This window comes from Monodelphis domestica, chromosome 1, assembly GCF_027887165.1.
Source record: "Monodelphis domestica isolate mMonDom1 chromosome 1, mMonDom1.pri, whole genome shotgun sequence".
NCBI lineage: Eukaryota > Metazoa > Chordata > Mammalia > Didelphimorphia > Didelphidae > Monodelphis > Monodelphis domestica.
The window spans coordinates 531,337,395-531,357,670 of NC_077227.1; the positions used below are offsets into that span (position 1 = coordinate 531,337,395).

The 20,276-nt window shown below is 40.8% G+C and overlaps 2 protein-coding genes across 12 annotated transcripts in view; one reads left to right on the forward strand and one right to left on the reverse strand.

Moving 5' to 3' along the window:
- The window catches only part of GCSH (glycine cleavage system protein H), a 244,341-nt gene that overhangs the window by 78,050 nt on the left and 146,015 nt on the right, over positions 1-20,276 (reverse strand). For all 11 annotated transcript variants that reach the window (XM_056813278.1, XM_056813280.1, XM_016432773.2 and 8 more), the window contains 6 exons: positions 18,658-18,789; positions 16,232-16,457; positions 12,638-12,831; positions 11,135-11,365; positions 9,176-9,277; positions 2,580-2,758 (listed from right to left, as the gene is read on the reverse strand). In XM_056813278.1, coding sequence (XP_056669256.1) covers positions 2,580-2,758; positions 9,176-9,277; positions 11,135-11,365; positions 12,638-12,831; positions 16,232-16,457; positions 18,658-18,789 — 1,064 coding nt within the window. The remainder of the gene's footprint in view (positions 1-2,579; positions 2,759-9,175; positions 9,278-11,134; positions 11,366-12,637; positions 12,832-16,231; positions 16,458-18,657; positions 18,790-20,276) is intronic.
- BCO1 (beta-carotene oxygenase 1) overlaps positions 1-20,276 on the forward strand; it is a 156,500-nt gene that overhangs the window by 17,192 nt on the left and 119,032 nt on the right. The gene's annotated exons all lie outside the window — the stretch shown is intronic.

Here is a 20,276-nt window from a genome sequence, read left to right on the forward strand (position 1 = left end):
GGTTAGGCAATAGGGGTTAAATGACTTGCCCAGGGTCACACAGCTAGAAAGTATCTGAGGCCACATTTGAACCCAGGACCTCCTGTCTCTAGGCCTGGCTCTCAATCCACTGAGCTACCCAGCTGTCCCCCCTCTTTCATCTTTTAGCTAGCTCTATTGTACTCTCCACAATGATCACTCTAAACTTTCCCATCTCACCTCAAATTTCCAGAACTATTTCCTGGCTCCTTCTTCTCAGCAAAGGACTATACTTTATACTCTCCAATAGAGTTTTCTTTTTTTGGCAAACTCCTTTTTTATTGTAAATTTTATAAACCTTTTATATAATCTTCCATTTTCAGAATCATGGTCTCACACTGACTCATTTGTTTTGGACATTACACTTTTTAATGAAGACTAAAGGTTTGTTTGCTTGTTTTGGGCTTCTTTGTTATAGAAACAACAGAGTTGAGTTATGGATATATGACTGCTGATGAGATATCCTTGGTGCCAATGAGAAGACAGGGAATTACTAAGTTGTGTGCATTTTAAAGCATAGTAGAGTCCTCTTTTTAGTTTAACTGAAAATAAAAAGAAATAAACAAGGAAATTTTATCAGTATTTAATTAATCTTCTCAGAAAACAATGTCCTCCATTGAAATTTGTTTTCTTTGGCCTAATCCCTTGCTTTTAGGAAAGTATGCTTCCTTCAAGAAGGCTAAAAAAAGGTTCAGGAAAATGAATTAGGGGTAGTAACCAGACTTAGAGAAATAGCTCACCTCTAGTTGAATTACTGCCTCCTCCCTTCCCCCAGAAGGGACTGGGGTATTAGTGAGACAGAGAACATCTTATTTTGTTAACTGCTTTTGAAAGGTCATTAAGGGACTGTGGGGTTTTAGGAAGAGGATTCTCCTTTATTAAGCTACTAATGTTACTGATTGATGAAGCAATATGTTAACTTTTACTTTGTCCCAAGTTGTGTAATTATGCTCCAGCTTATTGGGAAACTTTCCGGTGTTCAAGAATCCCATAAATATTACTTCAAATTAGGGAGAGAAACATATCTGAGGGTATGATGAGACTATGCCAGCTTAAGCAATTCTCTCTTTAAGCAAAACAATGCTTTATATTGGAATAATAATTATTATTATAGCATTTATGTAGTGTTTTACAGTTTGCAAAGTGCTTCACGTGTTATTTGATATTCAGAACAATCTCATGAAGTAGGTAGTATTATTATTATTTTATAGATGAGTAAACCAGCTGGGTGATGCAATGAATAGTGTCAGGTCTGGAGTCAGAAAGATCTGAATTCAAATGCAGCCTCAGGAATTCACTAGATGTGTGACCCTGAGTAAGTCATTTAACCCTGCTTGCCTCAGTTTCATCATCTGTAAAATGAGCTGGAATAGGAAATGGCAAACTAAACCGATATCTTTGCCAAGAAAATCCCCCCAAAAAGGGAGTCATGAAGAGTCAAACACAGCTAAAAATGAATAAAACAACAATAACACAGCTGCTGAGTATCTGAATCAGAATTTGAACTCGGGTCTTTCTGACTACATTCTGTACTCTATCCACTATGCCACCTAACTGCCTGAATAATGATAAATTAATAAAAAATATTTCTGGCAGATTTATGCCTACAATACAGAGCATAATATTAATAGTTTTTTTCTTCTACGTTTCTCAGGCCACTCATTGGACTCATTCTTCTTCTTCCCCCCCCTCCCCACCCTTCTCATTTGAGGTCTTTTCCAACTCTGATCTTGTGATGTTTGGGCCTTAGGTCATGCCAGGACTCCTTTATAAATAAGCCTTCTTACCTGGACCTCCTGCTTCTATTTCTCATGCATTTAATCCAAATTGCCCTTCTTTGGATTCATTTCCAGAAAAATGAAGGGGTTGGACTCTGTTGTCTCACCTTTTCAACTCTGATATTCTATTATTCATTCATTCTTGGGTCTGGAAATTGACATTCAATGATTCCTTTTAGCTCTGGCATTCTCTGCTTGAAGGTGCCTCCCATTTCTACCAGTCTATGTTCTATGTTCTAAGGTCACAGGATCACAAGCTTAAGAGTTGGAAGGAATCTTGGAGATCATTTAGTACAACCTCCACATTTCCTGAGGAAGGAACCTATGGCCCACAGAGATTCTTTACTTCCAAAGTCACATAAGTGGCAAGTGACAGAGAACCCAATTCCTCTGGCTCCAAATCTAACATTATTTCCATTACACTAATTAGACATCTCTCTAGGATTTTGTGGCCAGCTCAGAGGGATATCAGGAATGTTTGCCTTTCTACCTTCAAAATCACAGCAACTGCAACCATAAACCTGGCCCCTTTAGGCCCATACAGGAGAAAAAGGAAAGGAATATTGTGAATTTCACCTTAAACCTTGGGACTTTAGGTTATTATCTCATTTAGTGTCTAGGGGAGTTAAAAAGTTGTGACCTGTATGGTGGGCATTATCTCCATTTTGCATATAGGAAAACTTTGGAACAAGGTCAAATGGCAGCAATAAGGTCTCTTGACTTCCTGCTCTCCATTCTGTTTGATTCTCTGTGCTCTGAGCTGGCTATCTTACAGGAGCTTACCAGGATGGCCTGTCTCCAGAGTTATCATGCCACAGTCGGATGCTCTGCAGTTCCCCAAGTGGAAAGAGAGTAGCCAACAAGAAGACATCCACCCCTCCTCGCTCAAAAACTGGGGTATCTGGGTCTGATAAGTGGTGGGGCTCACTCTCTCCTTCCACTCCATACAGTGTGACTGTCACCTGAAATGACAACAAATCCAAAATCAGGTTCTCTAATAACATGTTTGAGACCCTTGAGTGCCAAGATACTACCCAACAACTTGAAGGCTTGCCCTTTGCAATGCTTTATAAATGATAACAAATTTGGGCTGAGCCGTCTCTCTCTCAATAAAGCACCATTGGACCAAAGGCAGAGATTGAGGAGATGGCTTGTCCCATTCTAGGAGAGCAGGGCAAAGTCAGGGAACAGAGTCAAGGAAATAGTCCATTTCAGAGACAGAGCCTGGCTGATCTTCAGTTTGTGCCAACAGCACCATTCACTACAACCTCCTAAGCTACCAGCCAATAGGTTCTTTCTAATAATCATCTTAGGGATTGACCCCTTTGATAATGCCCTTAAATGCAAATGTAGACATTCTGCTTGATACTATCCTAAATCACCTCTTTGTGTATTTTATCTACCACTTAAATATTAGCTCTTAAGTTCAGGGACTATCTTTGCCTTTATACTAAACCTCACAGAGTGAAAGGCAGACCCATCTATTGTTACTCAACCAAGGTCAAGTATGGGTATCAGAGCCAGGACTCAAACCTAGGTGTTGGATCCCCAATAATTAGCACAGTGGCACATTGTAAGTGCTCAATTAACGCCTTTTCATTCATTCATCCATTGCTGAGAATAGTCTGACATGCAACTAGATTTTAGGAAAGCATATTTAAAAGTTCGAGATGATGGCTAAATAGGACCCTATGTACTAACATGCTTAAAGGGAAATTGGTACAGGACACATGGGAAACTCAAGAATAAATCTGAAGACAAAAGAAAATTCAGATGAGGAAAAATGGTAATTGTTTGAGGAAACCAATAAAGATACACAGGGAACTCAATAACCAAAATAGATTTTTTTTAAAAAGGTATGTCTAGAAAATGGAAGCAAGCTTCAATATATGTCTTCTTTCATGACAAGAGGAATATAGAAATATGTATTGTATGACAGCAATGGTATAACCTATATGAGATTATTTATTGCCTCAGGGAGGGGGTAGGAGGAAGGAAAGAGAAACTATGAATAGCAAAATGTCAGATAACAATTGTAAAAATTGTTTCTACATGTAATTAAAAAATAAAAAGGTAAAAATAAATACATAAAGATGACAATTTAAAAAGTAGAAATGGGCAGATAAGAAAGGATGATCATGAGGAAGAAAGACTAAGCATTTATTAAACATCTACTATATGCCAATTCACTGTGCTAAGTGCTTTATAAATATTATCTCATTTGTTCTTCACAACAACCCTGGGAGGTAGGTGCTATTAAGATCCTCTCATTTTACAATTGAAGAACCAGAGGCAGACAGAAGTTAAGTGACTTGCCTAGGGTTACACAGCTAGTGAAATATCTGAGGCTGGATTTGAACTCAGGCTTTCTTGATTCCAGGCCTAGCACTCTATCCACTGTGTCACCTAGTTCCCTACTCTGGCTCAGTTATGTACAAATAGTTTCAGAAATACTAAAGCTCAGAATAAGCTGAAGCTGTTGCGGAAAACTAAAGACAACAAAGATCATTAAAATATTGTGAAGAAGAGGAATCTCAGAGAAGAAATAAGACTACTGTTTAGCATTGATAGAAAAATAAAAAAGAGAAGGTAGAAATTTCTCAGTTTTTATTTTGATTCTATTTTAGGAGGACAAGAATAATTATCTTTGTAATGGAAATGATAGAACAAACCTAATTACCAAGTAATTGATATCAAGACAAGGAAATAGTAACAGAACATTTAGCAACCCTTGATAAATTCAAGTCACCTAGATCAAATGAATGATAGCCTTAGGTTCTGAAAGAACTAAAGGATATGACTGCTGACCCACCATTAGTGATATGTGTAGGAGTGGAGAACAAGAGAGGACCAAAGAAGGGCAAATGTCTCCATTTTTTAAAAAAGAAAATAGAGTTTTCCAACAAAAAGATTAGAGAACTTGATTGCAATTCCTGAGAAAATTCTAGAACAATTCATTAATAAGATGAATAACGAACATCAAGAAAAAGAAACTTTAAATCAGAAAGAGCCAGCATGGCTTCATCAAGAAGAGGTTATGCCAAACTAATCTGATTTGTTCTGTTGACAGGGTTCTTAAATTCATAGATTAGTAGAATGCTGTACATAAGTCAATCTAGATTTTATCAAAACAGTTGATAAAGCACTGGGTGTCCTAAAAGCCTTCATGCATTTAAAACTTAAACTTTTACAAAAGTTTTTGGGACACCCTGTATCTCATTCTTGTGGAAAAGGAGAGCTGTAGGTTTAAACAACAATATAATTACATGGATTTGGAACTGGTTGAATGACCAGACTTAGAGTAGTCATCAATTTTTTCATGTCACCCTGGAAGGGGTATCTAGGGGAGTGCCTTAGGGATCTGTGCTTTCCTCTAGGATGTTTAACATTTTTATTATTATTTGATTGAGGTCATCAATGGCACACACATCAAATTTGCAGATGAAATGAAGCTGGAATATCTAGCACAATGAAAATAAGTCAGAAATCTCCCCCAAAATTCATGACAGGCTAGAATAGTGATGGCAAACATTTTAGAGCCTGGGTGCCCAAGCTGCAACCCCTGTGCTGCATGTGAGCTCCCCATCTTACCCAAAATAGGAGGGGGGGAAGCATTCCCATTAAGCTGCTGGGCAAAGGGGTAGGTGATATGAGAAATGTCAATGGTAGAGAAGGGGAGGAGAGAAGCCCCTTCTGGCATGAATGCCATAGGTTCAGCAACACAGGGCTGGAGCACTGGGGCAAATCTAATGAGATGAAATTCCATAGATGTAAATGCAGTGTCGTATACCTAGGTTAAAAAAATCAGCTTTGGGGCAGCTAGATGACTCAGTGAATGGAGAGCCAGGCCTGGAGATGGGAGGTCCTGGGCTCAAAAATCTGGCCTCACACATTAAACTATATGACCCTAGGCAAGTCATTTAACCTTAATTGCCTAGCCCTTACCACTCTTCTGCCTCAGAACTGATATTTAGTATACAAAATGGAGGAGGCATGGTTAGAACATAATTTGTCTGACAAAGATCTAAGAATTTGAATAGATTTTAAGTTGGGTAATGTGACACCAAAAAAACTAATGATATATTGGATTATATTGAGAAAGTCATAGACTTCAAGAACAAGGAGGTGTTTGTTCCTCTGTGCTCTACTCTGATCAGACTACAATGGGGTATTATTTTCAGTTCTGGGCTCTACAGTTTAGGAAGGATGTTAATAACCTATAGAATTTCAGAATGTAACCAGAATGGTGACTCAATCCCAGAGTGGAAAGAAGTTACCTTGGTAGTTCCTTTCCTCTAGAAGGGATTTTTCTCCTCTAGAAGACTTCAAGATGGCTCTTTGTCAAGCATGTTATAATAGGGTTTCCTTTTTGTCTACTGGCTGGATGTGAGGTCAACTGAAGTTCCTTCCCAATCTGAAATTCTGTGAAATAGGTCCTGCCTTCAAGGAATTAATATTCTGTTGAAGGGGGGAATGTATCCAGAGAAACAAGTGCAAAACATAAAAAAAAAACATGGGAAAGGAGAACACCAACAACTGGGAGGAGATCAAGAAAGTCCTTAAGTAAGACATGACACTTAAAGAAAGCTAAGGATTATCAGAAACAGAAGTAGGAAGGAGTGGATTTCTGGTTTAGAGGACAACCTGTGAAAAGGCACAGAGATGGAGATGGAATGTTGTGTACAGTGAGTAGGTAACCCTGAAAAGAGCTATTTCAGTTCTATAATCAGTTTGGGCAACAGTATAATATAGGGAAATAATGGATTTAGAGTCAGAGCACCTGGGTTTTATTCACAGTTCTTCCACTTGCCAGTTGTGAGATTATCAGCAAGACATATGACCTCCATGGACCTAAGTATCCTCATCTAGAAAATGAGAGTTGGACTAAATGATCTGAAAGGTCTTTTTCAAGGACTCTTATTATCCCAAGAACTAGTACATAGTAAGTAGTCAATAAATGTTTGCTGATTAATTAAATGTATGCTCCTAAATTCTCCATCTTGTCCTCTATCACCTCAAATTCATCTTGTCTAAAACTGAACTCATCCCCAGTTCCACCCCCAACTTTCCCTTCTTCCCAAATTTCTCATTTCTATTGATGGCATTGCCTTCCTCTTGTTCACAATGACTTGAAACCTCAGTGTCATCTTTGATCCTTATCTTTTTCTCACTCTACATATCTAATGAATAATCAGATTGTAGCCAATAACCAATAAGCAGATTTGTAGATTCTTCCTCCCAAAGTCACAAGCAATCATCCCTTTTTCTCCATAAATACTGCCACCATCCCAATTCAACATCCACCTAGACTATTGTGATAGCATCTTACTTGCCACTATTGTCTATCAAATAGAGTAAACCTGCTCCAATCATCCTATTAAAGTTACCTTCAAAAACCTTCAATGGCTCCCCATTTCTGACTCTTTATAAATAAATAATATTCTGACTTCACACACTTAGGGGACTTGTGTCCACTTTGCTGACTTCTTGAATATGTACCTCAAGGCTATGTCTTGACTTTCCCTCAGTATTCCAGGGGTAATTAGTTGTTCCATGTAGCTATGTACTTCTGTAGCCTCAGGCACACAGCGCAACCTTCCTCCTCACTTCTCCTTTCAATTCAATGCTACCCCCTATCCTTTTGGTTATACCATTCACTCCACCCCATCTGCCTTTGTTTCACCTCTCTGCTTATTGTAATCCTTCAAAATCCAGATCAGATGCTACATTCTCCATGAAACTTTTCTTCCCTGCCCCAAGTTGAAGTGACATCTCTTTTTTTTCACTCTAGATTCTATTCTTTGTATCACTCAATTTACCTAGATTAAATGCTCTCCTGTATCTTTGCTTCTGGCAATTTGGTGGTATTCTCTAATGGATAGAGTGCTAGGCCTAGAGTCGGGAAGACTCCTGCTCCCAAGTCTAGCTGTGTGACTCTGGGCAAGTTGCTTAAACTCTGTTTGCCTCAGTTTCCTCATTTGTAAAATGAACTCATGTATTCTTTTTTTTTTTTTTAAATCCTTACCTTCTGTCTTGGAATCAATACTGTGTATTGACTCCAAGGCAGAAGAGTGGTAAGGGCTAGGCAATGGGGTCAAGTGACTTGCCCAGGGTCACACAGCTAGGAAGTGGCTGAGGTCAGATTTGAACCTAGGACCTCCCATCTCTAGGCCTGGCTCTCAATCCACTGAGCTACCCAGCTGCCCCCTGGAACTCATGTATTCTTGCCAAGAAAACCCCAAATGGCAGAGTGAAGAGTTGGACCCAACTGAAACAAATGAACAAACAGCAATATTTGCCTCTAAGTCTCACCCCTTCAACTAGATTTTAACCCTGAGAGCAATTATGTGTAAATTCACATTCCTCAAAGCACTTAGTATAGGGTATGCACATAGTAGGTATTCAATAAATATATGTTGACTGGTATGGAGTTTTACAGAAATTAAGCATGAGAGATCCAATTACATGTGGGCAATCATATGAGTTTTCATAAGAAGCCATGTGTGGCATTTTAAGCTTTCCAAAATGCTTTCTACACAATGACCTGTGGAGGCAGAGAATGCAAGTAGTATCATTCCCATTTTATAGTTGGGGAAGCCACGATTCAGAGAGCTGAAATGACTTGCCCATGGCCAAATAGCTAATAAGCGTCAGAGCCAGGAGTCAGACCCATGCCTTCTGACTGAGTCTAATACTCTTCCTACCATATATAAATATTTCTTTCAACTTTGTTACAGTAGAATAATAACAGCTCACATTTCCAGATACTTTAAGATTTATGGAGTACTTTCCAAAAGCAGAACGTAAGCCTCTTGAGGACAGGAATTGTATTTCATTTTTGTCTCTGAATATTCAGCTTCTAGCCTAGTTTCTGTCACGACATGGGCACTTTACTGCTTACTGATTTGAACTGAATTTCTTATAGCTTTTTGAGGAAGGTAGCACAGGCATTCTTGTTCCCATTTTATAGATGAGGAAACTGAGATGTAGAGAGCTGAGGGTACTTGCCAGTGACCATACCAGTAGTAAATATCAGAGCTTGTTTTTGAACTCGGGTTTTCTATCTCTATGTTCAGTGACTTTCCCAATATTCCCCACTGTGGTGCTGTTAATTACAAATTAGGATGGGGAAAGATGCAGGCAGTTGGACTCAAGTACTACTGTAGTTACATACGCTCCTTTGTGTTTTGTGCCACAACTTCACTGCCTTCCTTTACAGATGAGTTTGTCAGTTCTTAATCCTATAATTTCTATTTTCAACCCATAAAAGAAATCACAGTTATGGAAACATGAGTGCTAGTCTCCTGGGCTGGGCCTCTATGACAAACAGTTAAACTGGGGTGAATTTGTCCATCAGACCCCATTCAGAGTCCTTTTACCTTGGAGGTGGTAGCTGCTCCCCGCCGGTGGCCGGTAAAGACTGTCACCAGGTAATAGTATCGGGCAAAGGGATCGTTGTCCTCCAGCACTGTGACCTTCACCTGGACAGAATCAGGGCAGAATTCAAGCATCTGCTGAGCCCAGTCAAAACCCGCACCACTGCAGGCAGAGAGAGGCAGGCCATCTGTCCCTGTGGGTGGGAGGTGGGCCTGGCAGAGGGGGCTGAGGTGGAGGCCCCCTTCAGCTTCAGGCACTAAGATGGCCTTGTAAGGAGCAGAGCGGGGACCCAAACTTACATCTTCTGATTCTGAAACCAGTGCTTGGGGTCACTGAAGCCCAGAGCTGGGAGAGACCTCAGAGGTCATCCAGTCCAACCCCATAGCCTACAAACAGGCATTTTGCCTTAGCCTAAAGACTGCCAGGGAGGCAGTACTCACTGCCTTCTTGTATTTTCAGATGTCCTAATTGGTCCATAGACAAAGCATCGCACATCTGTGATGCCATTTTTAGCTCTACAACAGCCCTGTGAGATATTCAGGGCAAATGTGATCTTAGATAAGGAGACCAAGGCCCAGAGAGGTTAAGGATCTTACCAGAGATCACTCATTTAGTTGTGGCCAACTGGTTCACTGACTCCCAGTTTATGTTCTTTTGTCCCAGACCACCAAGCAAGCACACAGAGGGAGGGCGAAAGAAGAAATTCCCTTATTCCTCTGACTAATATCAGAAATGATAATAGTTCATATTCTCTTATTTTTTAAGATGTGAAAAGAACTTTGCCTGTATTTGACAGAGCTCAGCCCCCTCTCCAACACCTGCTGAAACCCAGCAACAGCCGGCAGTACCCCAGGACTTTGTTCCTCAGTCTGTCTCATATGGCTGAGCATCAGAAGTCTCCATTCCTGAGAACCACCCCTCCACCCCTAGAGGTTGGGACTCCCCACCCCTCTTAGGAACATCCAATGAAGTTAATACGAGTAGCTCACCTTCCCCAGAGAAAATCAGTGAGATTAATCCAAGTTGCCTTGTCCCCGACACCCTCTTCTTTCCCCAAACCTATAAGATCCTATATCTCCCCCAACTTAGACAGCACTCTGTAGCTATCTATTGGCATTGGGTTCCTCTTTGCTGCTCTTCTCCTCAATTTCCTCCTCCTGCTCCTCCCTCCATTAAAATTTTGCTATATTACCTTAATCTGGTCTCATTGTCTCTTGAGTCGAACCTCCATCAGTTGGACTGACAGTATTATCTCATTTGAATCTTACAGCTATCTCTTGAGGTAGGTGCAATTATTATCATCCCCATTTTACAGATGAGGAAACTGAGTCTGTGAGGTTAAATTGATTTACCCAAGGTCTTAGTTAATGACTGTCTGGTATGTGATTTTAATCCAGATCTTCTTGATTCCAGGTTCACTTTGAGTCAATAAACATTTTTTAAGCTCCTGCTATGTGCCTGGCTGGGTCATTATACTACACTGCCTCTCCACTAGTCATGGAATCTCAATGCTGGAAAGAATCCTGGGACCCATGACCTCTCTAGTAAACAGTCATTTATTAAGCACTTACTATGTGCTAGATACTGTGCTAAGTACCAGGGATACAAACACAAGCAAAAAAGGAGTCTTTGCCCTCAAGAAGCCTACATTTTAATGAGAGAAGACCAAAAAACAAACAAACAAACAAAAAAAAACAAAACAAAACAAAACAAAGCCAAATTAAAAACAGGAGTAGTGGGTAAGGAAAAGGTACATCACTTTGCACTATCAAAGTTCCTGCTTGTTGCAAAAATCCCCTTCATATCATTCCTAGAAAGGGTTTATCTAGCCTGTTTTGATCATCTCCATTAATGGAGAACAAATTTCCCTCTTAAAGCAGTTCATTCTATTGTTAGATAAATTTGATTATTATAAAGTTCTCCCTGGCAGAGAGCAGAAACTTCCCTTCCAGACCACTTACCTTGGCATTATCCTGAATGTCTTTCCTCCTTGCCCAGACCAGCACCATCACATATACCACACAGAGGCAGCCCACAGTGGTCACAACCACAGGATTGTTCACAAAGGTGCCAAAGAGCTCAGCTGTTTGGCTCACATCAATGATGTTGGGCATCACAAAGAAGGTGCTTCCAAAGAAGGTGAGATGGTTGCAGAGGCAGTGAGTGCTATAAAGAGTAGTCTGGGGACCCACCTAAAAGCATCCCCCCCAAAAAGCACTTTATTAATAGGATAATGAGATCATAAATTTAAAGCTAGCAGGTATCTTAGAGGTCAGGTAGTTCAATCCCCTCATTTTGCAGATGAGAGAGAGGTTAAGTCACTTACTCATCGTCACACAAGTAGTAATTAGCTGAGCTGGGAGAAGCACTCAGCCTCAGACACTATATCTAACTTGTTTGGTTTGGAAATCTCATTTCCAAGCTTAGTAACATGGGGTTCAACTTGACTTTGAAGGGGAAAGGAAAATCTATTAATGCAATCATTTAAATCACTTAAGTAACTTGGTTGGTGGGTCAGTGTGTCCATGTGTCCGTGAGAAGTTTCTTTTTTCTGACCAAGAGACTGTTAGCTCCCCAGAGCTAGATCAAGACTCTTTGCTTTCTTAGAACAGTGCTAGGCATAAGAGATTTAGGACACTTTGCTAATATAGGATTGATGAGAATAGCTTCTACTCATCTTTTCAGTATTCTGGAGATGGGGGGATCACAGGGTCATAGATCTAGAAATGGAAGGGATCCCAGAACTTCATCTAATCCAGCTCCCTCATTTGACAGGTAAGGAATCTGAAGTCCAACATAGTGAAACAACTTTCCTAAAGTTACCTAGGTAGTAAACTACATGGGTAGAATGAGCTGTGAGGAGATACCTCCAGGGATGATAAGTGATTTTGTATGACTGTTTCAGTTTGAGGGAAGTTCTGCAGGCCATGCATCCAGTCATTCTATCCAAGGAAAGACCTTTTCTCAAGACTTCTCCTAACTTCTTCTAATCAGGCCATAAGACTGGAGCAGGAGAATCTAGTGCTGGGCTGGTCAATGTGTAGAAGAAAATTTGAACAGCTTTGGCCTATTGCTTCAGCCTATCATTGGTATATGTTTTTGTCTCTGTCCCTGACCCTGACCCCCAGTCAATTGCTACCTCCTGCCATCTTCTTCTTGTAAGATCTGGATGGTCTGAAAGCCATTGACTGAATCATGGGGAAACATTCAGTTGGGGGATAGGCTCCCCCATTGCAATTGTACCCTACTATATCATTAGTAATGTTAGTTACCCATCCACCTATCTTGAGTAGTTTATGATGGGCTAAGTAGTTTATGATGTACACGTCAGGCTTTCACATCAAAGCCACCAATGGTGCAGAGAAGTTCTATGAAGCCTTGCTCCCTTAGCCCCAGTGAGCTAGTCAGGAATTCAAGTGACAATCTGGGCATACCTTTTTCCCACTTCCAGTGCTTCTCCTCACCTGGCAACCATCAGTGCTCCAGTCCTCCTGGAGCTCATCCCAGAATACACACTGGGAAATGAAACATGTGATGCTAACAGTGACATTGTGATGGGCTGCTGGATTCAGCTCAAATGTAGGAATCACTTTCAGATAATAAGTTCCTTCTCCAAAAGGCAGCTCTTCAGCTCTTAGGATCCAGGTAGTCTGCTGACCTGAAGAAGACCATTCAGAAGAGGATCAGCCTGTTGAGAATTGCTAAGAATGGGCTTTATACAAGAAGGGACACTTGTTTGTATAGGAAAAGGACTGGAAATGATATGAAGTTCCAAATCGAGGTCTAAACCTAGGAGAGGGGGAAGTAGAGGCACCTGGAACTCTATAAGGCACATCCTCGATCTCCCTATTCGTATAAAAGGTTTTAACAAGACATAAGCAGGAATATGCCCAAGAGCTCAAACTCTAAAGGGGCTCAGGTTTCTGAGCTTGAAAGTAGACAGGGGACATTCATCTCCATGCAAAGGGAGACTTCATCTCCAGGGGGAGGGGAATAGGAAGAAGGATGCTCAGTTCACTCTTCAGCAGAGATCCCACTACCCTGACTCTCCCCAGTTGAAAGTCATTTTAGCCTTTTCTTGCACTAACACAGGGCTTGAGGGCTCTATGCTCTACTTTGTCCCAGGAAACTTCCTTTGCCCCTCCCAAATCCTTCAATCCATACCCAGAAGGTGTAGGTCTACTGTGCAATTTCTTGGAGCCTTTTTCACCCTCAAAGTAAGAGACTTTTACACCTGGGACATGATGAATCTGAGGTGATAGGAAGAATTTCAGTTGTAGATGCCAGGCAAGGAGATGGAAATTGGGTTCTAGAGCTTCTAGATACACAGAGTAGAGGTGATACTAGTTGAAACTGTGGGAGTACATAGGAAGGTCAAGAGAAAAGAGTACTGAGAAAGAAAAGAAGGGAACAGAGGAAAGACTCATGAATACCTAGATTAATAGAACAGAAGGATGAGGAGCAAGCAAATTCAATTCAATTCCACTCAATAAACATTAATGTGCCAGACAGTGTCCTAAACACTGGGGATACAAAAAGAGGCAAAAGATATCCCCTGTCCACAAAGAATTTATAATCTAATGGGGGCAGATGACATGGAAACAGATACACAAAGCAAGCTATATACAGGATCAATCTGAAATACTTTAAAAAGGGAAAGCACTGGAATTAAGAGGGGTTGGGAAAAGCTTCCTGTAGAAGATGGGATTTTAGTTAGGACTTAAAGGAAGCCAGGGAAGTCAGTAGTTGGAACAGAGGAAGGAGAATGTTCTAGGCATGGGAGACAACCAAGGAAAATGCCCAAGAGCTGAGAGATGGAGTGTCTTGTTCATGGAACAGCCAGAAGACCAGTGTCACTGCACTGAAGAATATGTGTCATGGAGTAAAGTGTAAGAAGACTGGAAAGCTTGGAGAGAGATAGGTTATGAAGAACTTTACGTGACAACAGAGCATTTTGTATTTGCTCCTGAAGGCAACAGAAAGCCATTGGAGTTTATTGAATGGGGTGGGGGGGTGATATGTTACGACCTGCATTTTATAAATCACTTAAGTGGCTGAATGAGGAATGGACTAGAGAAGGGAGAGATTTAAGACAGGAACACCCACCAGCAGGCTATTACAGTAATTAAGGTGGGAGGTGAAAGGGCCTACTAGAGCAATGGCAATATCAGAGGCAAGAATGGGGTCTATTCAGGAGATACTATAAAGGTGAAATCAAAAAGCCTTGGTGACAACTTAGATATAGTGAAGTAAAAGATAGTAAGGCATACAGGATAATGTCATGGTTGTGAGCCTGGCAATTGGGAGGATAGTGTTGATCTCTACAGTAACAGTGAAGGTAGAACAGGGTGGGGTTTAAGAGGGAATGAGTTCCGTTTTAGACATTTTGAGTTTAAGATGTCTACTGGACATCTAGTTCAAGATGTTTGAAAAACAGTTGGAGATGATAAATTGGGGGTTAGGAGAGAGGATGGAGCAGGAAAGGTAGATTTGAGAATCATCAGCATAAAGATGATAACTAAAACCAGGAGAACTGATGAGATCAGATCACCAAATGAAATTCTATAGGGAAGAAAAGAGGACTCAGGACCAAATTCTGAGGGACATCTCCAGTTATACGGTATGATTTGGAGGAGGGTCCAGCAAAGGAGACAGAGAAAGAGGGATCCCATAAGAAGGAGAAGAACCAAGAGAGAGTAGTGTACTGAAAACCTAGAGAGAAGAGAATATCAAGCAGGAGAAAGTGATCAGTAGCGATCAAAGTGATCAAAGACTGCTGAAAAGTTAAGGGGAATGAAGATTGAGAAAAGATCATTGATACTGACAATCAGGAGATTAGTAACTTTAGAGAGAACAATTTTGGTGGGAAAATATGGTCAGAAACCAGGTTCTAAGGATAAGAAGAGAGAAAGTGGAGGCATCTATCATAGATAGTCTTTTTGAGAAGTTTGGCTACAAAAGGCAGAAGAGAAATAGGATGATAATTATCCAGGATGAAAGGATCAAGTGAGGATTTTTTCAAATTGAGGAGACTTGGGCAGGTTTGTAGGCAGAAGAGCATGAGCCAGCAGACAAGGAGATACTGAAAATAAGTGAAAGAGTAGGATTAAAGGAAGGGGGCAATCTGTTGGAAGAAACAGGATAGAAAGGAATCACTTGAACAAGTAGAGGGGTTAGCCTTGGAAAGGAGCAAGGTCACTATATCAGGAAAGCTTGAGTCAAAGGAAGATAAAGTGGCAGAAAACCACTGAATGACAGTATATGAGGAAGAGGAGAGAAGAAGAAACTCATGGTAAAAGAGCCTCAGTTTTTTCTGTGAAATATGAGGCTTGGTTCTCATCTGAGAGAGTAAGGGGAGAGGAAGCCATCAGAGGTTGGAAATGGGATGAAAAGGTTTGGAAGGACTGCTATGGAGCCTGGGGTAGTGAGTTCATAAAGGAGATATAGTAAGATTATAAGTAAGCAGCAGTTGGGGGCCCAATTGAGGTTATATAACAATTTTGTGTAGACCCAGTCAAAATGGCTAGGGAATTCAAGAGAGGAGAATAGAAGACTAAGGAGAAGTAGTAAGAGAAGTAGGATAAGAACCATGAAAGCACAGTGTCATAAAAGCCAGGAAACAAGAAAGAATAAAAAAGGAAAAGTGGCTCCTAGTGACAAATGTACTCACACAGCATAGAACACATGGCATGAAGCATGGTAGACGGTCAGTGAGTCACTGAGACAACATTGTCTCCAAAGACAACGACATAGGGGCTACTAAAATGCTAAGTAAATGTAAATGCTAAGAGCAGCAAGAGTTCAATTCAACACATATATTGGTATAATAATTGATCTAAATCCTAGCTCTGCTCACAGAGGGTGAATTATTCACAATATCCCATCTGGGTAACTCAAGGTTTTCACTACATTCCTCTAGCTTCCATTTAAAGATGGTTTAAGGTGGATAATGTTTTTTTTTTTTTTAAGTTATTCATTAGCAGAGACGAGGCCCACAGCACATATAGGGCTATATGATGATATAATGGAAAAATTCTAATAGGGAAATACAGACATACCTGTAAGATCATTCTTTGGCTGAAGGTGAGTTTTGGCATCATAGTTGGTCTCATTGGGAGAGTAGCCATAGCCCAGGCACAGTATAAGTGGGTGATCAAAGTCCCACTCAAGGTGGATCACCAGAGAAGCATTTCCAGAGGTCATATTCACTTGCAAAGTGGTTGAAGTTGTCAGATTCAGCATAGTCTGTGCATCCTTTAAATTTGTAAATCGAGGCAACACTATCTACAAAGAGAGTGACATGATGACTACTTAAATGTTATGTATTCCTAGAAAACCAAGAGCAACTAGAGTTTAGTTCAGCATATGTACTGAGCACCTTTTCAGGTCCAAATAATTCCCATAGTAGGTCCTATACTTTACTAGGAATACAAACAAGAGCCTGCTCAAAGGCCCCAGAGCCCATCATTAAATTTTCAGTGTGAGCATTCTCACTTCAGAAATAGGCAAATAATACAAACCAGATCTGGATTAATTACTTTGTTAACCATCTAGATTTAAGAAGTTGATAGAGAAGGTTAATAATGCAGGTTAATTTAAAAGTTTTTTTTTTAAGAGAACTGGTTGTTACCAGGACACTGCTATATATACAAAGATTAAAATGATATAGTCCCTGCCCTCAAGGAATGTCTATTAGGGATAGGTAGGAGACATATGCAGATGGCTAATAATTTAAGTTTAAACAGGATTGAGGACACAGGAAAGGTCAATCAGAATGGCGTGCCAAGTTCAAGAAGGGGGTCTCCATCTGAGGAAGGTGGTCAGGGAAGGCCTCATGGAGAAAGAGTGCAGCCAGGTAGGAAATGAAGAGATAGTTGTTGCCTCTGGGACTGCCCTTAAATGGAGGACTTGGGAGGAGTTCTCTACTGTCCACCCTCTACTCTCTTCAGTCAGAGGGAAAGAGGAGCCCTAAGGCTAGGGAATACTATGAATATGTCTTTGAGAGTTAATGTGATCTTGCAGGATGGTGTGAATGCCACCAAAGTTGGATGGGACCCCACAAATCTTCTAGCTCAGGCCCCTTGTGTTACAAAGGAGGAAATGTAGGCCCTTCAGGGTAATGTGACTTTCTCAACATTACACAAGAATTAAATAGATCTGGGTTTGAAACCCAGATCTTCTGACCCTAAATCTATCTATCACTCTACACTGTACCATGCTTCAGTCTTCTTAAGGAAAGCCATCAATTCATTTAAAGCCTTAAAAGGGAAACTGCTCTTCCTTATTCCCAGATCTTCTGAGGCCTAATACTGTTGGGTGGCCTCTGTTTAAAACTGGCCAATTGCCAGGGAAGAGGGACTTAGTCATTTCTACTGGACTTTTTCATCATAAAAGTGGCTGGCTCTTTTTAGTCCATTCATTAAATACACACTACTGTTATCTCCTTCCCCCCCCCCCCACTGCTCAAACCCTCATAGTGCCAGGGTTCTTAACTATTTTGGGGGGTCATAGATTCCTTTGGGAGTCTGGCGAAACTAATGAACCCCTTCTCAGCCTGTTTTTAAATGCATAAGATAAAATACATAGGATTACAAAAGAAATCAAAAGTTGGTGAAAATAAAGATATCATTTTTTCCAATCTAAGTTCATGGACCCCCTGAAATATATCCATAGACCTCAGGTTAAGAACTCTTGCTTCAGTGGCTTCCAGATTACAACTGGTAGAAGTCTAGACTCTGTCCACTTGGCTTTTCAAGGCCCTCCAGAATTTGGGCCCATCCAGATCTCTTCTAGCTCTAAGTTCTCTGTCTCAGTGAAGTCTATTGACTGACCAAGCGCTAGTGGATTATATTCCACACCTAAAACAAGAAGACCTCGGTTTAAATCTTGTCTCAAACACTTGACTAATTGTGGGATTAATAGTGGATAAGTCTCTTCTGAACCTCAGTTTTATCCTATATGAAGTAGAGATGATAATGCCTAAAATATCTGCTCTCTAAGGTTATTATAAGGCTCAAATGTGCTTTGCAAACTTCCAAGGACTATAGAAGTGTTACCTATCCTCATTACAGAGCTCATAGGTTCAGAGAAGAATCTTTGGAGCTCTTGGAGAACAGGGACTGCCTTTTGCCTATCTTTGTGGCCTCAGAGCTTATAAGGCACAGTAGTTGACACATAGAAAGAGCTTAATAAATACTTACTGGCTGACAAATTGGACTGTCAGGGCTGGTACTTTGGTATTAGGATACCTCCATCTGCCAGGGCGACACTTTGAAAAAGTCTAAAAAGCCTCTCATGAGGGCAGAACAGCATATTCTCACCATCTTTAGTGCCTTCCTTGAAGCCCTGCCTCTCAGAAGACTACACTAAAGTCTCTATTCTCAGGGATCTCTTTTTACACAATTCCAACTTTGAGAGAAAGCAGACTACTGAGCTCCTGATTGTCAAGTCAGAGAACATGCACAAGGTAAAACCAAACACCTACCTCAATATTGTCTTTCAGATTCCTCACTGGGATGAGTTGGCCCTCAGGGCTGGTCAGATGAAGGCCTCCAATGCTCCCTTGAACATCAAAGCTGCTCCTTGCAGGGAAGGGATTCTCAGGAAAACTCACCATCTAGAACCAAATTGGGGAAGATTTTGCCTAGACTGAGAGAAGAATCCGTGTAACAGACTTGTGCTCCATCCAGTGATGGATGGGACATAGAGCCATCTATTCCTTCATTTGAAAAATGAGTACAAGTTAGGGTTCCATTGGTAATGTTTTTGTGCCCTACTTCTCTGGCAATCTGAGTTAGCAACATTGGGGACTTCAATGGGTAATGGAATTGGGAATGTTTATCCTAGAAAAGGAAAGGCTTGGAGTTGAGTGTGATAGCTTCAAATACTTGAAAGACTGGGCTGTGAAAGGAGGATTAAAATTGTCCTGTTTGGCCTTAGAGAGCAGAACTAGGAACAATGGGGCAGAAGTTGCAGAGATACAAAGTTATGTTTGAAGTCAGGAAAAACTTTCTGAAATTAGAGCTAATCAAAAGTGTAATGAATGACTATTTTGGCAGATAGAAGGTTTCTCTCTTTGGAAGTCTTTAAGCATAAGATGGGTGACCACTTAGATGTATTGAAGTAATGATTCTTTTTTCAGGTACGGGTTTAACTAGATGGTCAATGAGATCTCTTCTAATTCTGAAATTCTGTGATGGTAGCAAAGTAGAAGAGCGTTTTTGTCTGGCCAAATTAGGTAGGGGGACCCACCCATTGACGCTATCTTAGTTTTCCATTCATTCTTTGCATTTAGCCTTCTTTCCAAACACGCTAAGATACCACAAAGAACAGAATGGCTATCATAAGCTACTTGATAGTACACTATCATAGACTGAGCTCTATTGAAATCTGTTTCTTCAAATCCCTTTTCCTCCCCGCCTCCAACTTCATAAGAACAGTGAGTTCTTTAGGTAAGGCTGGCCTGCTATTCTAGGCCATCTAAGATGCTTGCTAGTCAGTAGGAAGTGGTTGGTCAGTGAACAAGATGGAAAGCACCCAAGTGGCTCATCTTCTAGTCTACTCAGACACATGTTTGAACTTCACATGGCAGTTAGGCCTCTATGGAAAGCATGGACATGACATTCTCCCAAACTGAAGACAGAAGCTAAAAAACTAGCCTAGGATTCGGTGAAGTTCTTGCCCAGTTCTGGATATAACAAACTGCATGACCAGCTCAGAATGATCTTGGGCGGCTGGCAGCTGGGAAAAGGGGCAGAGAGAACAGGGCCTCAGCCAAAACAAGACTTTCTATTTATACTGAATGTATGTTGTACCTGCATAGTTATTTACATATTACCTTCCCATTAGAATGGTAATTTATAAAAAATCTGTACTTTCTGTCTTAGAATCAATACTAAGGATTGGTTCCAAGGCAGAAGAGTGGTAAGCGATAGGTAGCTGGGGTTAGGTGATTTGCCCAGTCACACACCTAGAAAGTGTCTGGGGTCAGATTTGAACCTAAGGCCTTCTCCATCTCCAGGCCTGGATCTCTATCCAGTGAGCCACCTATCTGGCCCTTAGAATGGGACCTCTTTAAGAGTCAAGATTGTGTTTTTTTCCTTT